The 24396-nt window shown below is 33.7% G+C and overlaps 1 protein-coding gene across 2 annotated transcripts in view; it reads left to right on the top strand.

Moving 5' to 3' along the window:
• Window positions 1-24396, top strand: part of TDRD3 (tudor domain containing 3) — a 200800-nt gene that overhangs the window by 65823 nt on the left and 110581 nt on the right. For both annotated transcript variants that reach the window (XM_082675520.1, XM_082675521.1), the window contains exons 2-3: window positions 17212-17296; window positions 22046-22111. In XM_082675520.1, coding sequence (XP_082531646.1) covers window positions 17212-17296; window positions 22046-22111 — 151 coding nt within the window. The remainder of the gene's footprint in view (window positions 1-17211; window positions 17297-22045; window positions 22112-24396) is intronic.

The following is a 24396-nucleotide window of genomic DNA, read 5'->3' as shown; positions in this document are numbered from 1 at the left end:
CAATAGAAAAGGTCAAGGAAACTAAGAGCAGGTTCTTTGAAAAGATAAACAAAATTGATAAACCTTTAGCCAGACTCATCAAGGCAAAAAGGAGATTGCCCAAGTAAATAAAGTCAGAAATGAAAAAGTTACAATTGACACCACAGAAATATAATGGATCATAAGAGATTACTGCAAACAATGATATACCAATAAAATGGATAATCTAGAAGAACTGGTTAAATTCCTAGAAATGTCTAATCTTCCAAGACTCAATCAGGAAGAATAAAAATTTGAACAGACCAATTACCAGTAATGAAATTGAATCAGTAATCAGAAAATGCCTAACAAATAAAAGTCCAGGGCCAGTTGACTTCACAAATGCATACTGCCAAATATTTAAAGATTTAACATCTATCTTTCTCAAACTATTCCACAAAATTGTGAAGGAAGGAAAACTTTTGAACTCATTCTGTGAAGCCAGCATTACTCTGATACCAAAACTAGTGATTACAGGTCAATATCACTGATGACGGTAGATGCAACAGTGAAAAGCTGAAAACGTTTCCTTTAAGATCAGGAGCAAGACAAGGATGCCCACTCTTGCCACTTATATTCAACATAGTATTGCAAGTCCTAGCCACAGCAGTCAGACAAGAAGAGGAAGTAAAAGGAATTCACATTAGAAAGGAAAAAGTACAACTATCACTGCAGATGACATGATACCATGTATAAAAAATTCTAAAGATGTGACCAAAAAACTGTTAGAACTAGTAAGTTAACTCAGTAAAGGTGCAGGTACAAAATTAATGTACAGAAATTTGTTGTGCTTCTACACCAACAACAAACTATCAGAAAGAGAAGTTAATAATTTACTGACTGGAGAAGTATTAATACATCTTTTGCTACCCAAATGTTATTGACCAGAGACATATCGATATGTTTTTAGAGAGTGATACAATTAACATCACCATGCAAAGTTGTTAGCACTTAAAATTGATCAAGATTTCATTATACAACTTATTTTGCTCTGTTAGGTTTTTGTCCCAATCTTGTATATTATAAATACAAGTTAATTACCGTAAAATTTTCAAAAATGGCACATTGTGAAATTGAAGAATTTTTTGGTGAATTTTGTGCAGATACTTTCTCTGATTGTCCAAGTGACGTATATACTGGTGTCTCAGAAGATGATAGTTCTTCAGAAGATAGTTCTGATTCAGATGATGTGAATATTAGACCAACAAAAAGACAAAAAAACTTAGTGATTGACTCTGATGCGGAAAGTGAAAATGAAACGGTTTTGGAGAATGCTCCTTTGCTTCTACAGAAGAGTGGATTGAAGACAACGTTTCACAGAAATTGCATGAGTTTACAGGTGTGTCAGGTGTAACTGTTGAATGTAATAACCCTCCAAATGTTAGTGAAATAACAGAATTAATTTTTGGTAATGACTTTTTCGAGTTGGTTGCTTCTCAAACAAACTTGTGTCACCAACAGAATGAAAAATCATATAAAAAGTATAAGGCTTTAAAATGGACTGATGTAACCCATAGTGACATGAAGAAGTTTCTTGGATTAATAATTTTGATGGGACAAATAAAGTCACACTGGAAAGAATATTGGTCGACTGATCCCTTACTTGAAACACCTGTCTTTCCAAAGATTATGATGAGGCAAGGTTTGAACAAATAATGACATTTCTTCACTTTAATGATATCTCAGAAACTCCACTTCCTGCAGACAGAATTTCAAAAATTAAACCTCTTTTGGATTATCTTCTACCAAAATTTCAATCGACCTATATACCCAGAGAAGAGCTATCACTTGAGAAGGCAATGATAAAGTGGACAGGACGACTCAGATTCAAAACCTATAATCCTGGAAAATTTACAAAGTATGGAATTTTGGTCAGGATGGTTAGCGAAAGTGAAACTGGATATATATGCAACCTTGAGATTCACATGCATGAAGGAAAGAAACTGCAAGAAACAATATTATCAGTCCTACAACCTTATCTTGGTTCATGGCACCATATTTACCAAGACAATTGTTATAACAGTGTGTCCACATCTGAAATATTGTTGAAAAATAAAACCAGAGTTTATGGTACTGTAAGAGAGAATCATGGTCTACCAAACTAATTAAAAGAGAAATCTAAAGATCTACAGAGGGGAGAAATGACATTCTTATGGAAGGGAGAAGTGATTCTTCTTGTATGGAAAGACAAGAGGCCTAGTCCGCATGGTGACAACTATTCATGATGCCTCCATAGCATCTACAGGAAAGGAAGACAGGAGGACTGGCCATCAGATAACTAAGCCCACTTGTATATTAGAGTATAATAAATATATGAAAGGAGTTGATTGATCTGATCAATATCTTGCAAACTTCAGTATCCTCTGGAAAACACAAAAATGGTATAAGAAAGTGGGTTCTTCTATGAGTAATTGCAGTTTATTTAATGCATTTAAAATTTATTGTAGCCTTAATGAACAGAATAAAATGACTTACAAACAATTTTTGTTAGCAGTAGCTAGAGGATAGGTAACTGACCATTCTGGTGAATGTAGTGGTGATCCCGCACCTGGTCCTTCTTGTGGCATTTCTAAAAGAGCCCCCCACAAAGATCCACCTTGTCGACTATCAGGTAAAATAAAAGAACATATTATAGAGGAAATAATAGCCACAGGACTAAAAGAAAAAAATTGCTGCCAGAAAGTGTAGAGTCTGCTCTTCCAGGGGAAAGCACAGTGAAACATAGTATATATATATATATATTTTTTTTTTTTTTTGTGGTACGCGGGCCTCTCGCTGTTGTGGCCTCTCCTGTTGCGGAACACAGGCTCCGAATGCTCAGGCTCAGTGGCCATGGCTCACAGGCCTAGCCACTCCGCGGCATGTGAGATCTTCCCGGACCGGGGCACGAACCTGCGTCCCCTGCATCGGCAGGTGGACTCTCAACCACTGCGCCACCAGGGAAGCCTCCATAGTATATTTGTAATAGATGTTCTGTTCCCCTGCACAGAGATGCCTGCTATTCTGCCTGTCACACTCTATATTAGAATGCTGTAGTGAGACATGTTCAAAGTATCAAATAAATGCATTAAGCGCAAAAAAGTTGATATTTACTCAAACGTGGGTGTTTCAATATTCACTTATATAACAAATTGCCAGCCACAGGCATTAGTTTCTATAGAAATCCCCTGGTCAGTAATGTGTTAAGAAAACAATCCCACGTGTATTTGCATCAAAAAGGATGAAATACCTAGGAATAAAGACCTGTACTTGGAAAATTACAAGGCATTGATGAAAAAAATTGAAGATGACACAAATGGAAAGATATATCATGCTCATGGATTGGAAGAATTAATATTGTTAAAACGACGGTACTCTCCAAAGCAGTTCAGATTCAATGTATTCCCTTTCAAAATACCAATGGCCTTTTTTTTTGTTTTTTTTAACAAAAATGGAGCAAATAATTCTAAAGTCTGTATGGAAACAGAAAAGACCCCGAATAGCCAAATCAATCTTGAGAATGAAGAACAAAGCTGGAGGTATCACATGCCCTGATTGGAAACTATACTTCAAAGCTACAGTCATTGAAACAGTATGGTACTGGCACAAAACAAGACATATAGATCAATGGAACAGAATAAAGGAGCCCGGAAATGAACCCACACTTATATGTTCAATTAATCTATGGCAAAGGATGCAAGAATATACAATGGAGGAAAAAAACTGCCTCTTCAATAAATGGTTTTGGGAAAACTGAACTGCTACATGCAGAAGACTCAAACTGGACTACTTTCTCATAACATATACGAAAATAAACTCAAAATGGATTAAAGACTTAAATATAAGACTTGAAACCATAAAACTCGTAGAGGAAAACATAGGCATTATGCTCTTTGACATTGGTCTTAGCAATTTTTTTCAGACCAGTCTTCTCAGGCAAGGGAAACAAAAGCAGAAATCAACAAATGGGACTGCATCAAACTGCCTTTTGCTTTTGCAGAGTGAAGGAAACTCTCAACAAAACACATAGCTAGCCTACTAAATGGGAGAATGTATTTGCAAACATTATATCCAAAACATACAAAGAATTCATACAACTCAATGTCAAAAAGAAAACCTGATTAAAAAATGAGCAGAGGATCTGAATAGACATGTTTCTAAGGAAGACATCAAGTGGTCAACAGATACATGAAAAGATGCTGAACATCACTAATTATCAGGAAATTGGAAATCAAAATCACAATGAGATATCACCTTACATCTGTCAGAATGACTGTTATCAAAGACAGTAATTAAGTGTTGCCGGGAATATGGAGAAAAGTGTACCTTCATCCACTGTTGTTGGGAATGTAAATTGGTATAGCTACTATGGAAAAAAATATGGAGGCTCCTCAAAAAATTAAAAACAGAACTATCATACAATCCAGCAATTCCCCTTTTGGGTATTTTTCTGAAGAATAAAAAACACTAATTCAAAAAGATATATGCACTCATATGTTCACTACAGCATTATTTACAGTAGCCAAGGTATGGAAGGATCCTAAGTGTCCATCAATAGAGGAGTGGATAAAGAAGATGTGATTTATAGAATCAACAGAATATTACTCAGCCATAAAAAAAAATAGTCTTGCCATTTGTGATAACATGGATGGACCCAGTTGGTATTATGCTAAGTGAAATAAGTCAGACAGAGAAAGACAAATACCATATGTTTTCACTTATATGTGGAATCTAGAAAACAAAACAAACAACACAAGAGAGAAACAGACTAATAGATACAGAGGAGAAGCTGGTGGTCACCAGAGGAGAAGCATATGGGGGTTTGGGCAAAATAGGTGAAGTGGATTGGTAGGTACAAACTTCCAGTTACAAAATAAATGAGTGATGCAGATGAAATATACAGCATGGGGAATACAGTCAATAACACTGTAATAACTTTGGTGACAGGTGGCAACTAGACTTTATCTTGATCATTTTGTAATGTGTAGAAATATTGAATCACTGCATTGTGCACCTGGAACCAACATAGTGTTGTAAGTGAATTATACTTCAATTAAAAACATAAAGAACTCATAAAGTCAACTAAAAAGAAAACCAACCTCAGTAAAAACTGGGCAGGGGAGCTGAATAGACACTTTTCCAAAGAAGACATTCATATGGCCAACAGACACGTGAAAAATTACTCAACATCACTAATCCAGCTTTCCCACTTCTGGGTCATCCGAAGAGTATGAAATCAGTAATTTGAAAAAATATATGTACACCTCTGTTCATCATGGCATTATTCACCATATGCAAGATAGGGAAACAGCAGAAGTGTCCATCAGGAGGTGGATGAATGGATAAAGAAGATGCAGTATGTATGTACAATGCAATACTACTTAGCCATCGAAAGGATGCAATCTTGCCATTTCTGAGAATACGTGTGGACCTTGAGGGTATTATGTTAAGTGAACTATATCAGATGGAGAAAGACAAATATTGTATAGATCTCATTCCAATGTGGAATATACAACAAACAAACAAAACCCCCCAAATAAATAAGCAAACCAAACCAAAGAAAAGCAAGCACGTAGATGTAGAGAACAGATTTGTATTTACCAGGGAGGAAGGAACAGGTGGGATCAAGTTTATGGTGAAGGAAGGAAACTAAATTTTTGGTGGTGAGCATGCTGTTAGGGTATACAGAAATAGAAATACAATGTATGCATGAAACGTATTATGTTATAAATCAATGTTACCTCAGTTTTTTAAAATTGAGATTTTATTAATCTGCAACATTTTCTAATTTATTGTATATATGTCAGATATTATAAAACAATGCTTTATTGCTCTTTTAAAATTAAAAGTCATATCAAGGCTTCTTTATGATTAGATTAATGAAGATACAACTATTACATGAGTCACATGTTGTTTCTAGACAGTGCACACACATGAGAATGAATACATTGATATATAAATATAAAATCATGAGTTTACCCTGAAAGTTCTATTTCTAGATACAATTTTGAACATTGAACATCTGCCAGTTTTGGTTTCCACAGAGGTCCTCAGACCAGTCCCTCTCAGATACTGAGGGACAAGCAGCTATTGAACAGTATGAGATTGGGAAATCTATGTTTGAAATAGAAGTTGGCCATGATCTATTCTTAAGGGAAAAGATGTATTGCAGAAACTTTTACGTATATAAGTCTATTTTTATAAACAAGTATTTCCTTCTAAAATCCACCCCAATTTATGTGTATGTGTATTACAAGGATATTGCTATAATGTTGTTAATAACATTGTTAATAATGTGTATGTTTTGGAAGAATTGGGGAGGGGCCACTTTCACTTTTTATTATACCTCTGTATACTTGTATTTTTATTATTATTATTATTTTTTCGCGGTACGCGGGCCTCTCAGTGCTAGTGGCCTCTCCCGTTGTGGAGCACAGGCTCCGGACGCTCAGGCCCAGCGGCCATGGCTCACGGGCCCAGCTGCTCCGCAGCATGTGGGATCCTCCCGGACCGGGGCACGAACCCGTGTCCCCTGCATCGGCAGGCGGACTCCCAACCACTGTGCCACCAGGGAAGCCCTATTATTATTATTTATAGGCTTAAACTGATCAAGTTCACTGAACTTGATCATTCAGGGAGAGTTAATGAATCAGGGCATTTTAAATTGAATAGAGGACTTTTTTTAGATTCTAATATAAAGGATGGCTTTTCAAAAAATAGGTTTTTATTTAATTGAATGAGTACTTTCAAATTACTTAAATTCATAATAGGTGTATCAGTTTCCTGTGGATGCTGTACCAAATTACCACAAGCAGAGTGGTTAAAACAATAGAAAAGTACTCACAGTTCTGGAGTCTAGAAGTCTGAAATAAAGGTGTGTGCAGAGGGTCTAGGGGAAAATCAGTTACTTGCTGCTTACAGCTTTCTGGTGGTTGCTGGCATTCCTTGGCTTGAGACCTCATCACTCCAGTTTCTGTGTCCATCTGTGTCTCTCTCTTCTGTGTGTTATGTCTCAAAATTCCCTCTGCTGTTCTCTTATAAGGACACTTGTCATTGCATTTAGGGCCCACCTGGCTAATCGTCTCAAGATCTTTAACTTAATTACATCTGTTAAGATAATTTTTCCAAATAAAGTAACATTCAGTGGTCCCAGAGATTAGGATATGAACATATAATTTGGTGTACCACCATTCAGTCCACTGCAAAGAGATGGGTATACATTTAAATTATGTTTTCTAAGCTGGAAAAAGAAAACTTTTAATGTTTTTGCAGCATTTCAATTTCAAAAATTTAATCAACACCAAGCATTTTATATTTTAAGATGCATTTTAAAGAAATGAAAATTAGAATTATTCATATTTATTGACTAAGATATATGTATGAGGGACTATTTCACTCTTTTGCAAAACATTCATTTATATTTACTTAATTAGCTTAGTAGCATATTTAAGTGACTGCCATTTTTTATTTTAGGCATTCTATTTTCATTTCATTTTAATTTTTGGAGAATTGTTATGCTATTAAATGGTAAGCTATATGATGACATGCAATAGAAACATAGGTATTTGTCATAATTACCTATGATAATTGAAGTAGTAGGTTTTCATTTTTAATGTTTTGAATAAATGGTATTAGTTTAAATAAATTATGAGTGTAAATTATAAGATGTCTAATTTTAAAACAGATATTAAAATTGTAATTTTAATACAATATAATTCTGTGCTATAGAATATTAAACTTATTACTTACCAGTTGTTTCTTGACATCATTATTTAAAATTTTGACATAAATGGCAGATTGAGCAAAAATGATGGCAATGTATTTTGCACTGAAAATTTTCTTTGAGACAGAAATATTTGCACAGTCTCATGGAATAAGTTTTTTTCTTATTGTTAAAAACTATGTCTATTCATCCAATATGTAAATTTGGAAAAAATTAAATAATAAAAATCTTTTCATCTTGCTGACACCTTCCTTCATTTCTTAGTGAGCTCCATATGAAGAGCATGTTGGAAATATGTAGTTTAGGCTTTCTAATAAGGAAGGTTACACACTTTTGACTATTAGCTGTAGCCTTCAAGTAAATTCCCTTTATTGGTTGGCAGATTTCATTCTTTTCCTCCCTTCATTTTTTTCTTTCTTTCTTTTTTTCATTTTTAAATACAAGCTTTTCCCCATCAAAAGTGGAATCATACTTCATGTGTTACTTTTTTTTTATTAGTTACCTATTTTATATATATTAGTGTATATATGTCAATCCCAATCTCCGAATTTATCCCACCACCCTCCTTCCTTCTAATAACCCAGAAGAATTTTTTTTTGAACTATAGTAGATTCAATTACTATATTAGTTTCAGAAGAAGGCATTTTTAAGGATCATTATGTTTTGGAAATATTTTCCAGAATAGACACAAAGAGTACAGCGTTTAAGAAGGAAGAAAACTAGTTTTTATTTAGCATCTAACTTCATATGAGGCATATGCCAGGTATTTCATTTATTCTTAGAACAGCTCTTAAAGATTAGCATTTTTTTAGAACAACTCTATAGATTTTTTTTTTTCAAGTAGGGGAGGAAACAGGCACAGAAAGATTGAATAAATTGCTTTGTATCCCACATTTATTAAATGCTGAGACTGAGATTTGCATCTAGTTCCATCTCACTAAACAGTACAGATCAGATGACAGTCTCTCCAAGCTATTCATAAAATGCCTTCTAATATTTGTTATCATATCTTACATTTTAAAGTAACAACTCTCATGTAAACCTAACTAAGTACATGGTCTGGGGTTAATCCTGGGAGGCCTTTGGCCTGGCCTCTACAGGCCTTGATTCTGTATTGCAGTAGTCAGTGCACAGACATTAGGCCTAAAGTGAGTCTTTTCACCTGATGTATGGTTGTCACCTTTGTGCTGAAGCTGTCACCTTTGTGCTGAAGTAAAGATGACAGAAATGTCAAATCACATATTTAAAATATGACTTATTAAAAACTAACTTCAGCTCTGCTTCAGAATTTAAGTATGAAAATGTTGAATTAGAGGAAGGACATAAATTAATGAAAGTAAAAATATCCAGGCCTTCATTTATACTTTAAAAATATGTGAGGGTTTGGTTTACAAAAATGAATAATAACATAGTTAGGTTCCCATTGCCACTAATCCTTGTAGTATATCAATTATGGAATTTCAAAGGAATTTTTACTTGCTCAGATGTTAATTACTTAATACCAAATAAACATTCCAGGACTAATGTCTTCATGGGTTGGATTATGTATAGGGAAAATATTGCTGAAAAAAGATCAAAAAATAGAAGTTTGTGATTTGTTGTCACCTGTCTTCCTATAGTTATCTTAAAATTGTCATAATTATTTGTTTTGATGTCAGAGAAAAACAACTATTGAAATAATGTTGAAAATACTGTTTGTAACTATTCCACAGAAAAAAAGCATTAATCTCTAGTAATTTATGTGTACTTTTTATAAGTTTCTATTTCCAAAGGATGAACATAGGAGAGAATAAGAGAGAAAATTGTCTATTGATATGCTTCAGTTTTTTTTTCCATGTGAGATATCTCGAGTGTCTGCAAAATGAGTTTCTTTTTTAAATCCTGAGTGATCTTTATAGCAAACACAAATTCTAAAATTATAACAGTCTATTTTATTTTTGATATATCTACTAGCCACCAAAAAAACCCAATAAATGTTGGAAACCCTTATTTGAAAGCCAGTTTAGTACATCTTTGGAGTCTTAGCTTCCAGTAATGGGCTGATGATATTATGCTTGTGAAGCAAGGTTGTCATCTAGTGGTGTTTTCAAGTAGTACATTCTTCAGAATTAGCTCTCTAATGCATCTTTAGCATTTTAAAGGAAATGCTTAACAAAAACAAATCTAGGTTTCAAATTTTCAGAATTTAAACACTTTAAAATATTTTACATTATATATGACTTTACAAAGGATTATCCCTAGAACCTTTTCTGATGTCCGTATCTTAATCTTTAATATTGGGCCCCCAGATTTTTGTCTGGCCACTGAAATGTTGAAGTTTGAGTAATACAGATGTTAATCATGATGTATCAAGGCATTTCATAATGCTTCATGTCTCTACTGAAGTTACTTGCTTAGAAAAAAGATCCTTATGTAGTACTAAGCAGATTTTATTTTTTACTTTTTGCATATTTATCCTTTCCATTTTTGTGGAGGTTAATTTTTTGAAACATTTGCACATAAAATGTTAAGGTTTTAAGGTCTTTGCTTTTGGTGTTTTTATTTTTGTAATATAAAAATTTGGAAAGTTAGCAGAGAAGAAATTAAAATAGATTTTCCCATGTGTAGAAAAAATTTAATATCATATTAGCTAAATGGTGGAAGTAATATACATTTGTGCATGCAAAGAAATCATAAAAGCTAAAAACTGAAAAAGAGATGCATTTTTAAAGATAGTTTATATTTGAATAAAATAAATCTTATATAGAAAATAGTTCACTCACTAAGATGAACACTAATTACTTGTTACTTAAAGGTCCTTTATATAGTACATGTCTTTATTTGATCCATTCATACATAAACCATAGAGAAAATTAAATTTTAAGCTAGTGTTGACTCAGGTCCTTATTGTAATTGTTGGAATAAAGATTGTGGTATTCATTTTGGCATAGTAGGTGGCCACTTAACCTAAAGAAGGGAAGAAAATGGTAGTGATAGAAGTGGTACTTTTTTAGGGAAATGAAATAAAAGACCTCTTTTTTCCTTTTTTGCCATTTGGGTCATAGGACTCCCCCCTTTTGAATTACTTTTAATAGAATTCTGATCCTCCTGTTTGCTGTGCTTAATACCATAAATTCATTCAACTTAATGCTGGTGTACCAAGTTACATTCTGGTTGGTGACTCCCCCTCCCGCGCCCCCTCACCAATGTATTTATAAATTGTATTGAGTATATTCATTTAGTCTGTACCAGGTTATTTGAAGCAAATTTTGTGCCCCAGTTTTTTAAAAAAGTATTTATTTATTTGGCTGCATCAGGTCTTAGCTGAGGCACGTGGGATCTTTGTTGCCACGTACAGGATCTTTAGTTGCGGAATGTGAGATCTAGTTCCCTGATCAGGGATCAAACCCGGGCCCCCTGCTTTGGGAGCATGGAGTCTTAACCACTGGACCACCAAGGAAGTCCTTGTGCCCAAATTTTTATTAGCCTTGTTACCTTAACTAATCTTATTACTCTGTGGTTCATAAATAGGAGTTCATAAGCCATTTTCCTTTATCTTAAAGGAGGGAATTAGCAAGTTATCATTTCAGTGTTTTTGACTGGGTACAGCAAAAGCCTATAAGAAGCCTATAGCAAAACCCAAAATTTTCAGCAGGCATGTTACAGACCACTTACACTGTGGGGCTGGAAACAGGATATGCAGAGTGAATAGAGAGACCTTTGGGTAGTTTTTAAAAATTATTTTTTTAATGTCCTGGGAATTTTCAGTAGGTTGGCAATGTTCATATTTGCTAAGATGAAAGATACCTTTTAATATAAGTGATTTTAAAAATTACCTGTCATGTTTTATTCTCTCCTGTCCCTCTATTGGCTTGAGTAATTGGGAGTTAGTTATTATTTTCTTTGTAGCTAAGTAGGGATTCATTTATAAAATTCCCATTTTGGTATTTGGATAACCTATGTGGGCTAGTAATCTCAATGTACCAGCAAATAATCATGTATAGATCAGAGACCACAAAAACCACATGAGGCCATGTGATTTGGGTTTTCTTCAGAGACAGTTAAGACCATCCTGTAGCAGTCATTGTCCAGATATGTCCTTTATTTTTGATTGAGTCCCTATCCATTTGGGAAGAATGTTTTCACTCTTGATTTCCTTATTGGCATTTTAAAGAATTTTCATGTGTCATCAGCCTAATTTGTATGCGTGATAATAGATTCTGTTTTTGATTATCTTAGGAATTCATGTCTCAGTTCAGACTTGAATGGGTATTCATTGCTTGGACGGGTACAGGTAGGTGGAGGGGAAGAAAACTTCAGTGTGCTTTTTTAGTATTTCTGGCCAATTAGAACATTTTTCCCCCTAAAAAATATATGTAGTCTGGAAATCTAGGTAAGGATGAGTTATCATATGTGCAGTTTGAAGATAATTTAGGCCAAAGTAAATGATTTGATGATAAATCCCGTAAGAACACTATTTACATGCACAAATATGTTTATTGCTGTCCAGGAGTCATACAAAGTGACCTAAAAGACAGTTCTTTTCCTCTTTTGCTTGAAAAGGATGTCAGCCATGGATATTATATCATTTGAGAGACACTTAGCGCACAACCCTGCATGTCAAAGACAAGTTGAAAGTGTATAAGAGCAAACAAACAGATAACTGAAGTAAACCAATACGATTAATACGTACAAAGTGTGTGTGCCACATGCAGACTGAAGCCTGTTTTGTTTGGCTTGTACATTGCTTTGCAAAAAACTAAAAGCTAAAAATGAGATCTGACAATGGCTGCTTAACCTATCCTCATACAGATAGTCACTGGAGCGCCCCCTTTAGACGGGCGTGTACTCTTCAGTTTGTTGCTGCCCTCCTCATTATGTGTACATCATAGTCAGTAGTTAAGTTAGACTCAAGGATTTTACCTACTTCCGGAGGAATGGATCAAAGGAAAATTGGCACTCTTTTCCCTTGCAGTTAGGAATCCACTTACTGGTAATGGTGATCCACTATCTGGATCTAACAAGTGATATTGAAACAATAGTATTTGTTTTTATCACAGTTTTCTGTCAGTTGAGATTCTTGAACTGTAGTTTGGGAATGTCTGTTTTATATGCCCAAGTAACTTTAGAACATGAGGTAAAGATGGTTTTAGCAGTGAGACCCTTCTTATTAAATATATTTTCATTATTTGTAATAGGAAACCACCTCTCCCCCAAATTGGTGGATAGTAATTAATTTTAAAGCTTTTACTTCTTAAGTAAGAAGAGTTGCTCAGTGCTAAAATTAAATGACTCTGAGAAAGTCAGAATTTTAACATTTATTTATGAAAATAAGAAGCACTTTCCAAAATCTTTTAAAAATTTTGAGTGTTTATTAAACTGTAATTTAAAATAGAATTATTTGAAGGTAAAATTAAGGAGAAATATTAGTCTATTCCGTGAGTATCATGTAGGAATTTAGCCCTTTAGTGCCTTGCTTGTCAATAAAATGTATTCTGATGTATTTTTAGTTCAGAATAGTAATGAATGGTTTTATAATGTTACTGTGCTCAAATCTCCACCAGAGGAGAAAAAAAGTGTGTGCTTTGGGGGCTGTTGTAGTCAACAAGAGCTCTCTGGGGTTTGTTTCTTCTTTAAGGTCCATGCCCTTGGTTTTGCATACTCAAAGACGGCACCTGGGAACTGATTATGACTCACTTCCCTTGAGGTCCATCGTGCAGATGTGCACAGGGATCAGATCTGACACGCCTGTGCCAATTTTCAATTCCTTTTTTTCCCAGTGACCACATTAAGGCTGGTGAATTGTGTGTTGTTTTGTTCTTTCAGTTGCTGTGTTCCTGTTGTGCATCTTGAAGCGGATTTGGACATAATACCTTAGTTTTATCACATTTTTTATTCATTGATGATATTGGAGTCTTAAATGTTTACAAAAACAGAAAGATTAATTTATAAATCTCAAGTTACAGTTAATTTAGATTTAGTCCTGTGAAAATGGTCCAGTATTGACAGAAGGATCACCAAGATGTTACTGGGGAGACCTGTGAATGGGTCTCCTGTTTCTTGATAATTACAAAGTAAAGCTGTGAGGCTCAAGTCCTTTGATTTTTATTTATTTATTTATTTATTTATTTTTAATGTGAAGGGTGAGGAAGGGAGACTTGTAAAACTTGGAAATTGAGACTGAGCCATATTTTATAATTTCTTATATTCAAGAAGCCTTCTCCAGGCATCGTTTGGAAGAAATCACATGATATTTGATTTATACATGGATGAAGTCAAATTTACACCCCCTTATCTCTTCTGCCTTCAGAATTTTTGTTAGATAGATGTTTCCTCTTTATATTTTGCAGGATAGGTATTTTTATTGTTGTAACAATTTTTGAATCTCTTAATCGTAGTTAATATTAGTTCCCTGATCTTTTACTATGAAACTAGGCCTATTCTTATTTAATATACTTCGGAGACACTGATCGAATTTACCTAGTTGTGCTTTTTTGTGTGTGTTGGTAAAGTGTCTACTTGATTAAAAAATTGATCTGTATAGATGTTGACTTTTGTTTATGAGAAAAAAATCATATTCCTGATATTAGCATTAGTTGTTGATAAATAAAAATAGTGTGTTGTAATGAAAAGACTGCTAAACTGGGAATCAGGAGGCATTTTTGTTTTAACTTTTCATAGCTTAAGTTTGTATCTTGGGGCAAGTTTAGGTTAACATCTTTGGGCGTTCTTCATCTGTAAAATTGAAGAGTTAAACTTTGATTATTTTTTAAGATCATTTCCAGTTCATGTGACATCCTATAATCTTTTAATTCTAAAGAGTTACCTTTCTAGAAAACAAAAGTATTTTATTAGTCATTGCATATTATTTCCCCACTGTAGGAATTTTGAAAGTTGTGATTTTGTAATTACTCAACATTTAGTCAACATTTAATATAGCACCCATATCCCTCTATGCACTGTTGCTTCCTACAGTAAATAAAATTTGTCTCAACCTATACTGACCTCTCATCTCTTCCCCATTTTCCAGCCGTAACATTCCAAGTTATTACCTCTAGAATGTGCTTTATACTTTTTACTTCCATGTTGTTGGTCGTACTATTCCCTTTCTGTGCACTCTTTTCCATTCTGCAGCCACTTTGAGCCCCCATAACATTTTGTTTATAGTTATTTTGGCATTGTATGATAGCTGTTTACATGTTGTGTTATTCTTTATGTGAGACTGTAAACTCCTTGAAGAAAGATGTTTATTTTTCATCATTTTACTGATCTTATTACTGATTCACATAGTGCTTTTCACATAAAGGGGGAATTAATTAATATTTGTAGAACTGAGTTTGTAAGATGGTTAGTGCCGGATACAGTCAATGGCTGTGAATGGTGACAAATTATCAGGGTAATAAGGAAATGAACTTAGCCATTCTGAATTAAAGCAGTGTTTTAGCCATCTCTGCTGACTGCAAACATTGTATTCCATGGTCACTCATGTACTATTTATTCCTGCCTCCCATCCATTCATTCTTACTGACTCATCTACATACTTAACACTTCTATTTTTCTCTGTAGCCCACTTAACTCCTTGCCTTCATTCATCATTGTAGTTTAGCACTGCCATGGTCTTCAACTTTTAATAGTATCTAACTTTTTTTAACACATTCTTGCTTTGATTTATATACACATTCCTTTCTTTTACCTCCTTGATCTTATGCATAGGTTTATCAGCTTTAATTTTCTATTGCTTTTTGTACTCTCCTATTCACATTTCTTTTCACTTGTCCTTTTACTTTTGAGAAATCATTCATCCTATGTTTCTTAAAGGTATATGCTCTTTGGTTGCTCTCTTCAGGTAAAGTTTACATTGACAGGTGTCTTAGAATCAGCCTAAGGTTGGGGGTTGATGGTGGAATTGCTGGCCATCAGGAAGAGCCGGAGTTAGCTCTGTCAGATTAGCACTCCTGTATCTTTTTTTTTTTCATCTTTATTAGATTATAATTGCTTTCCAATGTTGTGTTAGTTTCTCTTGTACAACAAAGTGAGTCAGCTATATGTATGCCTATATCCCCTCCCTCTTGGGCCTCCCTCCCACCCCTCTAGGTCATCACAAAGTACCGAGCTGACCTCCCTGTGCTATACAGCAGCTTCCCACTAGCTATCTGTTTTACACATGGTAGTGTATATATGTCCGTGTTACTCTCTGAGTTCATCTCACCCTCCCCTTACCCACCTGTGTCCACAAGTCCATTCTCTAAGACTGTGTCTCTGTTCCTGCCCCGCCACTAGGTTCATCAAGTACCATTTTTCTAGATTCCATATATATGCATTAATGTACGGTATTTGCTTTTTTCTTTCTGACTTCCTTCACTCTGTATGACAGACTCTAGGTCCATCCACATCACTACAGATGACTCAATTTCGTTCCTTTTTATGGCTGAGTAATATTCCATTGTATATATATGTATCACATCTTTTTCATCCATTCATCTGTCTATGGACATTTAGGTTGCTTCCGTGTTCTGGCTATTGTAAGTAGTGCTGCAAGGAACATTGGGGTACATGTATCTTTTTGAATTATGGTTTTCTCAGGGTATATGCCCAGTAGTGGGATCTTTTTTAGTGGGAGAATGTCTACAGTGGCAATGCTAGCATCAGACCTTTGGTTAAAGGAGTATCTGATACTGATTACAAAAGATGCTGAATGTTAATGGGCATTTTTACAGGTGGACTTTTGGGGGGATGATATCTGAATTGTAGAATTTATCAAAGAGTTTCAAAATGACTGTATTGGGTGTGGGTGAATTGGTAGAGATGATTTTTCCCCCATTTGGATTCAATAATCTTTTTACTCTTGAATTAATTATTGTCTGCTACAGATGTATGGTTGGTTTGGACTGAATAAAAAATAACAAAGGGCAATAAGAAAATGAGTAAAAAAAACTGAAAAGAGACAGGAAAAGTGAAAGATATATGGTAAAAAGTTGCCTATCTTTGTGCTATTTGGAGTCAGAAGTATTTATTGAAAGATTCTTGGGAACATTATGTTAGAGAAAGGGGACTTGAGAAGATAATGTGAGAAAGGAGCCCAGAAGAAAGCTTGTTGGACTATATTTAAATCTATGTTGTTTTTGGTTCTATTTTTATAGCACATCTCAATCTCTTAAGAGTTTACTGTATTACTAAATATTTAAATTGGATATTGTATTTGTATAATAGTAAAGAGGAGCTCATTCATTCCTTAAGAAGTATATTGATGGTTAAATAGCTTTTCTCAGAAAACATATGGATACTTTTATTAACACGGTATCCCTTTAAAGATATAAAAGAGGAAAAATACGCATTGTCTATCCTGTTCTATCAGATAGTAAATAAACAGGGAGTATCCAGGATGCTTTTTGCCTCGTATTTGTAGTGGAAGCATTTTATAGTAGAGAACAAAATTGCATGTAGACTTAAGAAAATAATTTTGGTTAATTTTGATTTTAGAAAATATTAAGCCATTTATTTTATTTTAACAGGTATCTTTCAGATGAAGGCATTGAAGCATGCACAAGTTCTCCTGACAAAGTCAATATAAATGACATCATCCTGATTGCTCTCAATGTAAGTTTTATTTATTAACTTATAAATGTTTTAAATCTGGAAGCTATATTTATGAAAAATATCTCATAGAATAAACTGGATTTTATGATGAGAAAAAATCATAAATCATCTTGCATTTTTATTGTCCATTTTAAGTTGCAGGAATGTTTGTTGAATTTGGTAATCTCATATAAGCCAATTATAAGAAATATATATTTCTTTAACATCTATTATTCAGAATTCAATGAAAAAGGGAAAAATGCAATTAAAACTCCTTTTTTTTTCACCCTGTGATCCGTTACAGAATTTCATTACATTTACAGTAGCTATGTAATAGCAGTAAAAACTGATCATATTCATGAAAACAAATTGACATTTAATTTACATAGAAACTCTAGCTAGGTTATAGCTTCTTGACAGTTGTATTTTTTCTTTCAAAGTAACTTTTCCTGTTGATAAAAGTAGTATATATGGTACCATACGACTACTTCAGAAAATACAGAAAAGTAAAATAATAAAACCAAATAATTACCGTTAATGTTTTGGTGTATATTTCTTTCCAAGCTCTTTCCCTCTACCCATTTGTATAGTTGTATCTTATCTATAATTGGGATTGACTTTTGGATGTTTTTGAAGAGTTATAAAAATTGTTTGAAGTACAGATGTAAGTAAATTAATATTCTTTTTTCAATCTTGCAGTTACCCTATGGGAGTTTTTTTTGTATCGCCTTTGCAGTCACAGTCTATTAATCAACTTCATATACTATGATACATAATCAGTGAAATTCAGAAGAGAATTACTGTCTGATAAATCCATTACGTCACTGCAAAGTAGGTTTAGCATAAAGCAGAAAGGGCGACAACTGATAAGAGCATGTGAAGTATAAATAAATATATAAATGTGTATAACTTTTCAAATTACTTAAATTTATATTTACATAGTTAAACTTGGGTTTAAACATAAAATTTATATTTTGAAACCTGTGATTTTTTTTTTTAGCTGCTTTGAAATTTTATTCAATAAGACCAACAGGTTTTTTAGAAATTATGTGTGTTATCTGTGACTACAAATGGGAATATTTGCTAGACACTTTAACTTCCCTTGATTTGCACCCAAATTAGTGAATTTTATTTTCAAAAAATGGTATAAAGAACCCTAGTTTCGGGCTTCCCTGGTGGCACAGTGGTTGAGAGTCCACCTGCCGATGCAGGGGACACGGGTTCGTGCCCTGGTCCGGGAAGATTCCACATGCTGTGGAGCGGCTGGGCCTGTGAGCCATGGCCGCTGAGCCTGAGCATCCGGAGCCTGTGCTCCGCAACGGAAGAGGCCATAGCAGTGAGAGGCCCGCGTACCACACACACACAAAAAAGAACCCTAGTTTCTTTGTTTATTAAAAAAAGTCCTAAAGATGATAGGAAAAAGGCTTTGTGACAATCTTCTGTTCTTTTTTATTTTTCTTATTTATATACATAGGTAAATAGCATTGAGCTATGTATAAATTGGGTATGAAACTAAGTAAAATAAGTCAACATGAAGTATTTGTCCTGTGTACATAAGAGGTACATGTTATTATTATCTTAGTGAATTAATTTGTCTTTACAATTTTCTTTAAAATATATAGTTAAATACTGCAGTCCAGAGCTATTATGCGATACAATAGGATTAAAAAAAATACTTTTAATCGGGATGAAGTCTACACCAGACAAATAATCTAAGGTTCAAGTTTATAACCTTTAAATAAAATCAGGTATATACAGAGTTTCTGTTGAAGTTTTTTAACTTTCGAGTGATTGTGGGATGTTAATCACTAATTGAGAAAGACTTGCATTATTAGTTCTTACATACAACTTATTACATATTGGGAGAATAATCCATGCATAAGCTTGCTTATGTTCTCTTCCGCCAGTGGGAACACACTGAATTTGTTCCTTTATCTAGCAGTGAACAAAGCAATGGTATGTATATGGTTTTCCTGCCCAGGGAAGTCCATTAGGCTATTAATTGGGCTGCTTAGGAAGGTACTCTCTGCTTACCATGAAATAAAATTCCAGACTCCCCCCCTTAAAAAGCAGGTGTTTACCATAGATCACATTGTTAACACAAATAATTTAGGCCGTGAACCACAGTTTCAGTTAGGGAATGGTTCAAGTGCCAAGTTCCCAGATGACACCTTCGGGCCAACTTTGTAAGCTGGCCCTTCTAAAGATAGCAGCCTCAGAGCTGCTATGTAACTCTTTTCTGCATGGGTTTTTATGTTGAAAGGAGGGAGGTTCTTAATTTTTTCCTCTGTAGAATGAGGAGTAAGGATATTAAGAAATAACCTTGAAATTCAGCATGTAGTTTTGCGTTCAAATTCCTGAATTATTCAGAAAAAAATTAAATGATAGCCTAGTCTTAAATTACTAAATAATATGTAACAGTAAAAGTTTTAAAGATTATTTTTAAATTTGTTTTAAGATTCTGTGTAATACAAAATGATTTGCCTAATAGATATTCTGCTGAACTTACTTGAAAAAATAGTCAGGAATCTTTTGTGCATGTGCACACGTGCGTGTTATATATTTCTCCTGCATAATTGCTTATTCACTATAAATATATTTTTGGACCCAGTTATCCTAGTGACCCTGATATAACAGCATCTGAATCATAGAATTGCCTTTGCAGAACTCATAAATTGACTTTGAATTTAGGGTGTTTAAAGATTTGGTAGGTCATTTTCATCTTGCTAAAAGAACAATGAAATAACATTCCTTATATGTGTGTAAGGCACTTTGAATATATTGTCTCCTTTCAGCCTGACAACAGCTTTGGAAGATAGAATTGGTAATATATTTTCCATGTTACAGAGGAATAAATTAACTGGATTTAGAGAATTTCTGACGTGTCCCAGGTCATATTAGTTAATTACAGTATGTAGTAAATCAAAGTTTAGGATTTTAGTCTAGTGCTCATTTCTCATTTATATTAATGCCTCATTTTATTTTAATTTTTTAATTAGTGATAAAAACCAGAAATGAAGGACCATGATGTATCATAAAATTTTTATGTATTCTGTTTTTTATACATATTTAAATATTTCAGCTTTTGAGTGACTTCAAGATAATGCTTATGTTTTTATGAACTGTTAGTTGTATTATTGACTTGTACACGTTCAGATGATAACAATATGCATGTTTTATATTCGCTAAAGTAAACATGATAGCTAACATTCATTAAATGCTTACTGTTTGCAAGTCATTGTGCTGAATGCTTTACATGCATTATTTAATCTTCAAAACAATCCTAATATAGGAAATGCTAGTATAGGAAAGTATTTTTTTCCCCATATGTTGCTTAGTATTTTCAAAGTCAAAGACATGCAACTTGAGGTATGGTTTATAATTCTTTCACTCTATTATTGGGTGAAGGCTGCAAAAAGGATAAACCTGAAACATTGTTAAACAAGTATTTGGATTTGGGGCTTAGTTTACCTGGCAGTTCCATTCAGTGAGTTTTACTTAGGAGTGATCCTTGCATTACATTGAGAAATAAATTATAAATCATTGTAGTAAAAGACTGGAAAGGATCTGTGAGGGTTGTATAACATGTATGCTTGTTTCTTAAGCTGACCATATATGGATATTTCAAGTAAGAGGATATTCTATTATTGTAGGTGTTCAAAGAAGACTATCCTACTTCTCTATATGTAATCCTTTTATAATACAGTAATTTTAATCATCTAGTATTTTCTCCTTAAGTGTAATATAAATTTCTCCCTTATAAATTTTGTGATTAAATGCACTCTAAGTCTGTTTTGTTTTGCTCTTGAGGCAATGAAGAGCTTCTCTTTACTATATTTAAGGAATAACAAAACAGTACAAATTTAGTTATTAATCTAACCTCACTATCTCAAGCAGCGATATAATTTCTTAGCTTAAATAATTAGGCCTTTTTCATGAGTAGTATTAGTTTTCTTCTGAACAAATTTCTTACTTTTCCTTTAGTTTTCACTTCTTCTTACTTAAAGAAGACAAAATCCTGAAAAAGTCTGGTTTTTTTTATGTAGACTGTGTAGTTGAAGTTCTGATTTTATGTCAGAAATCCTACAACTTTATCTTAGTCCTATGTTGTTCTTTTTTGTTTTGCTTTAGTTTGCTGAATAATATGTACTTGGGAATTTTCATGTGGTTAGTCATTTGTTCACAACTTCTGTTTCTGTAATTTGTTTAAAAAGCAAATGAAATAAGTATTTACTACAGTATAGTCTTACGATTTCTTGCTGTTGCAGTGGTATTGTTCTCTGGGATATTTTTATGTTGTGTAGCTTTGTTATGTCATAAGTATCACAGCCTATAGAGTAATGTGTTTTCATGTCTCTGCATATCAAGGTTAGATAGAATTTAGTTGTCAAAAATATACTCTGTTTATATGTTCAAAGTAGTCATTTAGTTTTGGATTGTGGCATTAATTTTTTAGTAAGACTATATAGTTTCATAAAATCAAGTTTTAGATTTTAATAAAGAAGACTTAGTAAGTTAAAAGGGTATCTAGAGAAGTATGACCAGATATAAATAAGGCCTTTGATGTACTTTAAACAATTTATGTATGGGACTGTGTTATTAGAAAAGATTGATTTTATATATATATAGATCTCATAATCAGTTGAAAGACATTTATTTAAAGTTTGTTCCACACACCTTAAGTAATTTTATCTTTTGTTGGTGAGTGAAATTAGATTTAGATTCACTTTTCTCTATAATTTTATGTTAATAATAATATTTTTATTTTAGACAGACTTGAGAACAATTGGCAAGAAATTCCTCCCCAGTGACATCAATGGTGGAAAGGTGGAAAAGGTAATGAAAAATGTTAACTTCCTGAATTATGCTAAGTACAATAAATATGAACATCTACTAAATTCCTGGAATCGTTTTTTGTCAATGAAGACTGCAACTTCAAAATATTTTGGAGGTGAACAAGTCACAGAGTTATCATTATAGTGACTTCCTATACACATGGAAAATTATTAAAGCTTAAACTTTTAAACTTTTGGTGACTTTTCAACATTAAAAAAGAACTTTTGTTTCAGGAATTGTAACTATGACACACTTACTTTACATGTGAGACTTACCAGATATTATTGGTGCTCAGGAAAAGGACCTTTTTGTATCTTTTTATTTTAGTTACCTGTTAACCATATTTGTTTAATGAACTTATTAATATAAAGCTATAAGATTGGGAAAGAGTGTTAGAAGCATTTTGGCAAAGCTGTGCATTTGGTTGCTGCTATCATTTTGTGTAACACATATATGTATTCATGTTATGAATTTTTTCAGTGATGTTTTTAAAATACAAGGATACAATTTTTAGATACCAACTAGTCAGTCTTTTACTTCTTATTCATTTGTATTCAATTTCTTCTTTTTATTTGAAAATACATGTAAATTGCATCAACCAAGAATTTTATATGTGCTACTGCTCACTTTTTGAACTATTACGGAACATCATTATCTATAGTTTAAAGAAATACTTTGAATGTATATGTTTTGTGTTTGAATAAGTATTCTTATCATTTTAACACTCATATTTAAGATAGTTGCTGTACCTCAGATATTTTAAATTTTAGATAATTTTAAAAGGTCTGAAATGTAACAACATATTTTTCACATTTTCCCTTATGCAGTAGATGGTAGTCATTTAGCTGGAAAGAAAACAAGAGTTTATTTTATAATTTACAGTAGTTTTTGAAGCAGATACTCAGAGAAGAAAGTTCTACAAACTCCTCAGCAATTCATTTTAATGTTTAACAACACTCTGTGTCAGCAAACTTTAATTGTATTTTAACCTAAATTTCTTATGATGCAACTTGAAGTCCGTAACGTCTTCTTTGTCTTCCCTCAGGGGAAATGGAGAACATCTGGTTACCTTCCCTTGTGAATAAGTCTTCATATACTTGAAGCCTTGTAAATGTCAGTACCACAGGTTTCTTCTTGCTAAAGCCATCTGTCTTGGTTCCTCTGTTTATTCTGTCTCAGGCATTCCGTTCATCTTCATTGTTCTTCTCAGAGTCCTCTCCAGTTCCTTACATTTCTTTTTCTGGTTGTGGTCGTAATTCTCAGAGTTCAGCATACATCAGAATCATCCTGAGGCCTGGCTAGAACACACATTGCCAGCCTCTAACCTCTCCTGCTCCCACACATCTGTCTCCATTGAACTGGGATAGAGCCCGAGAATTTATATTATGAACAAGTTTCTGTGGGATGTTGATTCTGCTGGTCTGGGAACCATAATTAGAAAACTTCTCGAGTATAGAACTCCAAATTATGCAGGAGTCTTGGACAGGTCTGATGAATGCAACAGTTCTTTACAGGAAAAGTAACTAACATCAAAGCAGTGGCTGCGCATCCTTATGCTAGTTGATTTAAGAAAACTAGCATTCTGGATTATTGATTTTCCATTGTTTCTTCGGGTGTCTTTAGGGATTCTCAGAACCTATCTCTGCTATAAGCTCATGGGGAAAGGTACTGATAAGAGTTTTCTCTTCCTCCAACTTCTCAGAGCATTTTTTAAAAAATACTTTATCAGTTATCTATTTTATACATATTACTGTGTATATATCAATCCCAATCTCCCAATTCATCCCACCACCGCCCCCCAGCCCCGCTTTCCCCCCTTGGTGTCCATACGTTTGTTCTCTACATCTGTGTCTCTATTTCTGCCTTGCAGACTGGTTCATCTGTACCATTTTTCTAGATTCCACATATAAGCGTTAATATACGGTATTTGTTTTTCTCTTTCTGACTTACTTCATTCTGTATGACAGTCTCTAGGTACATCCACATCTCTACAATGACCCAATTTCGTTCCTTTTTATGGCTGAGTAATATTCCATTGTATTTATGTACCACATCTTCTTCATCCATTCGTCTGTCTGTGGACACCTAGGTTGCTTCTGTGACCTGGCTATTGTAAATAGTGCCGCAATGAACATTGGGGTGCATGTGTTTTTTTTTTTTAATTAATTTTATTTATTTATTTATTTTTGGCTGCACTGGGTCTTTGTTGCTGTGCATGGGCTTTCTCTAGTTGTGTTGAGTGAGAGCTACTCTTCATTGTGGTACATAGGCTTCTCATTGCGGTG

This window comes from Grampus griseus, assembly GCF_964374135.1.
Source record: "Grampus griseus genome assembly, chromosome: 18".
Taxonomy (NCBI): domain Eukaryota; kingdom Metazoa; phylum Chordata; class Mammalia; order Artiodactyla; family Delphinidae; genus Grampus; species Grampus griseus.
Note: the sequence above shows the minus strand (reverse complement) of the source record. Positions and strands in the feature narration are given on the sequence as shown.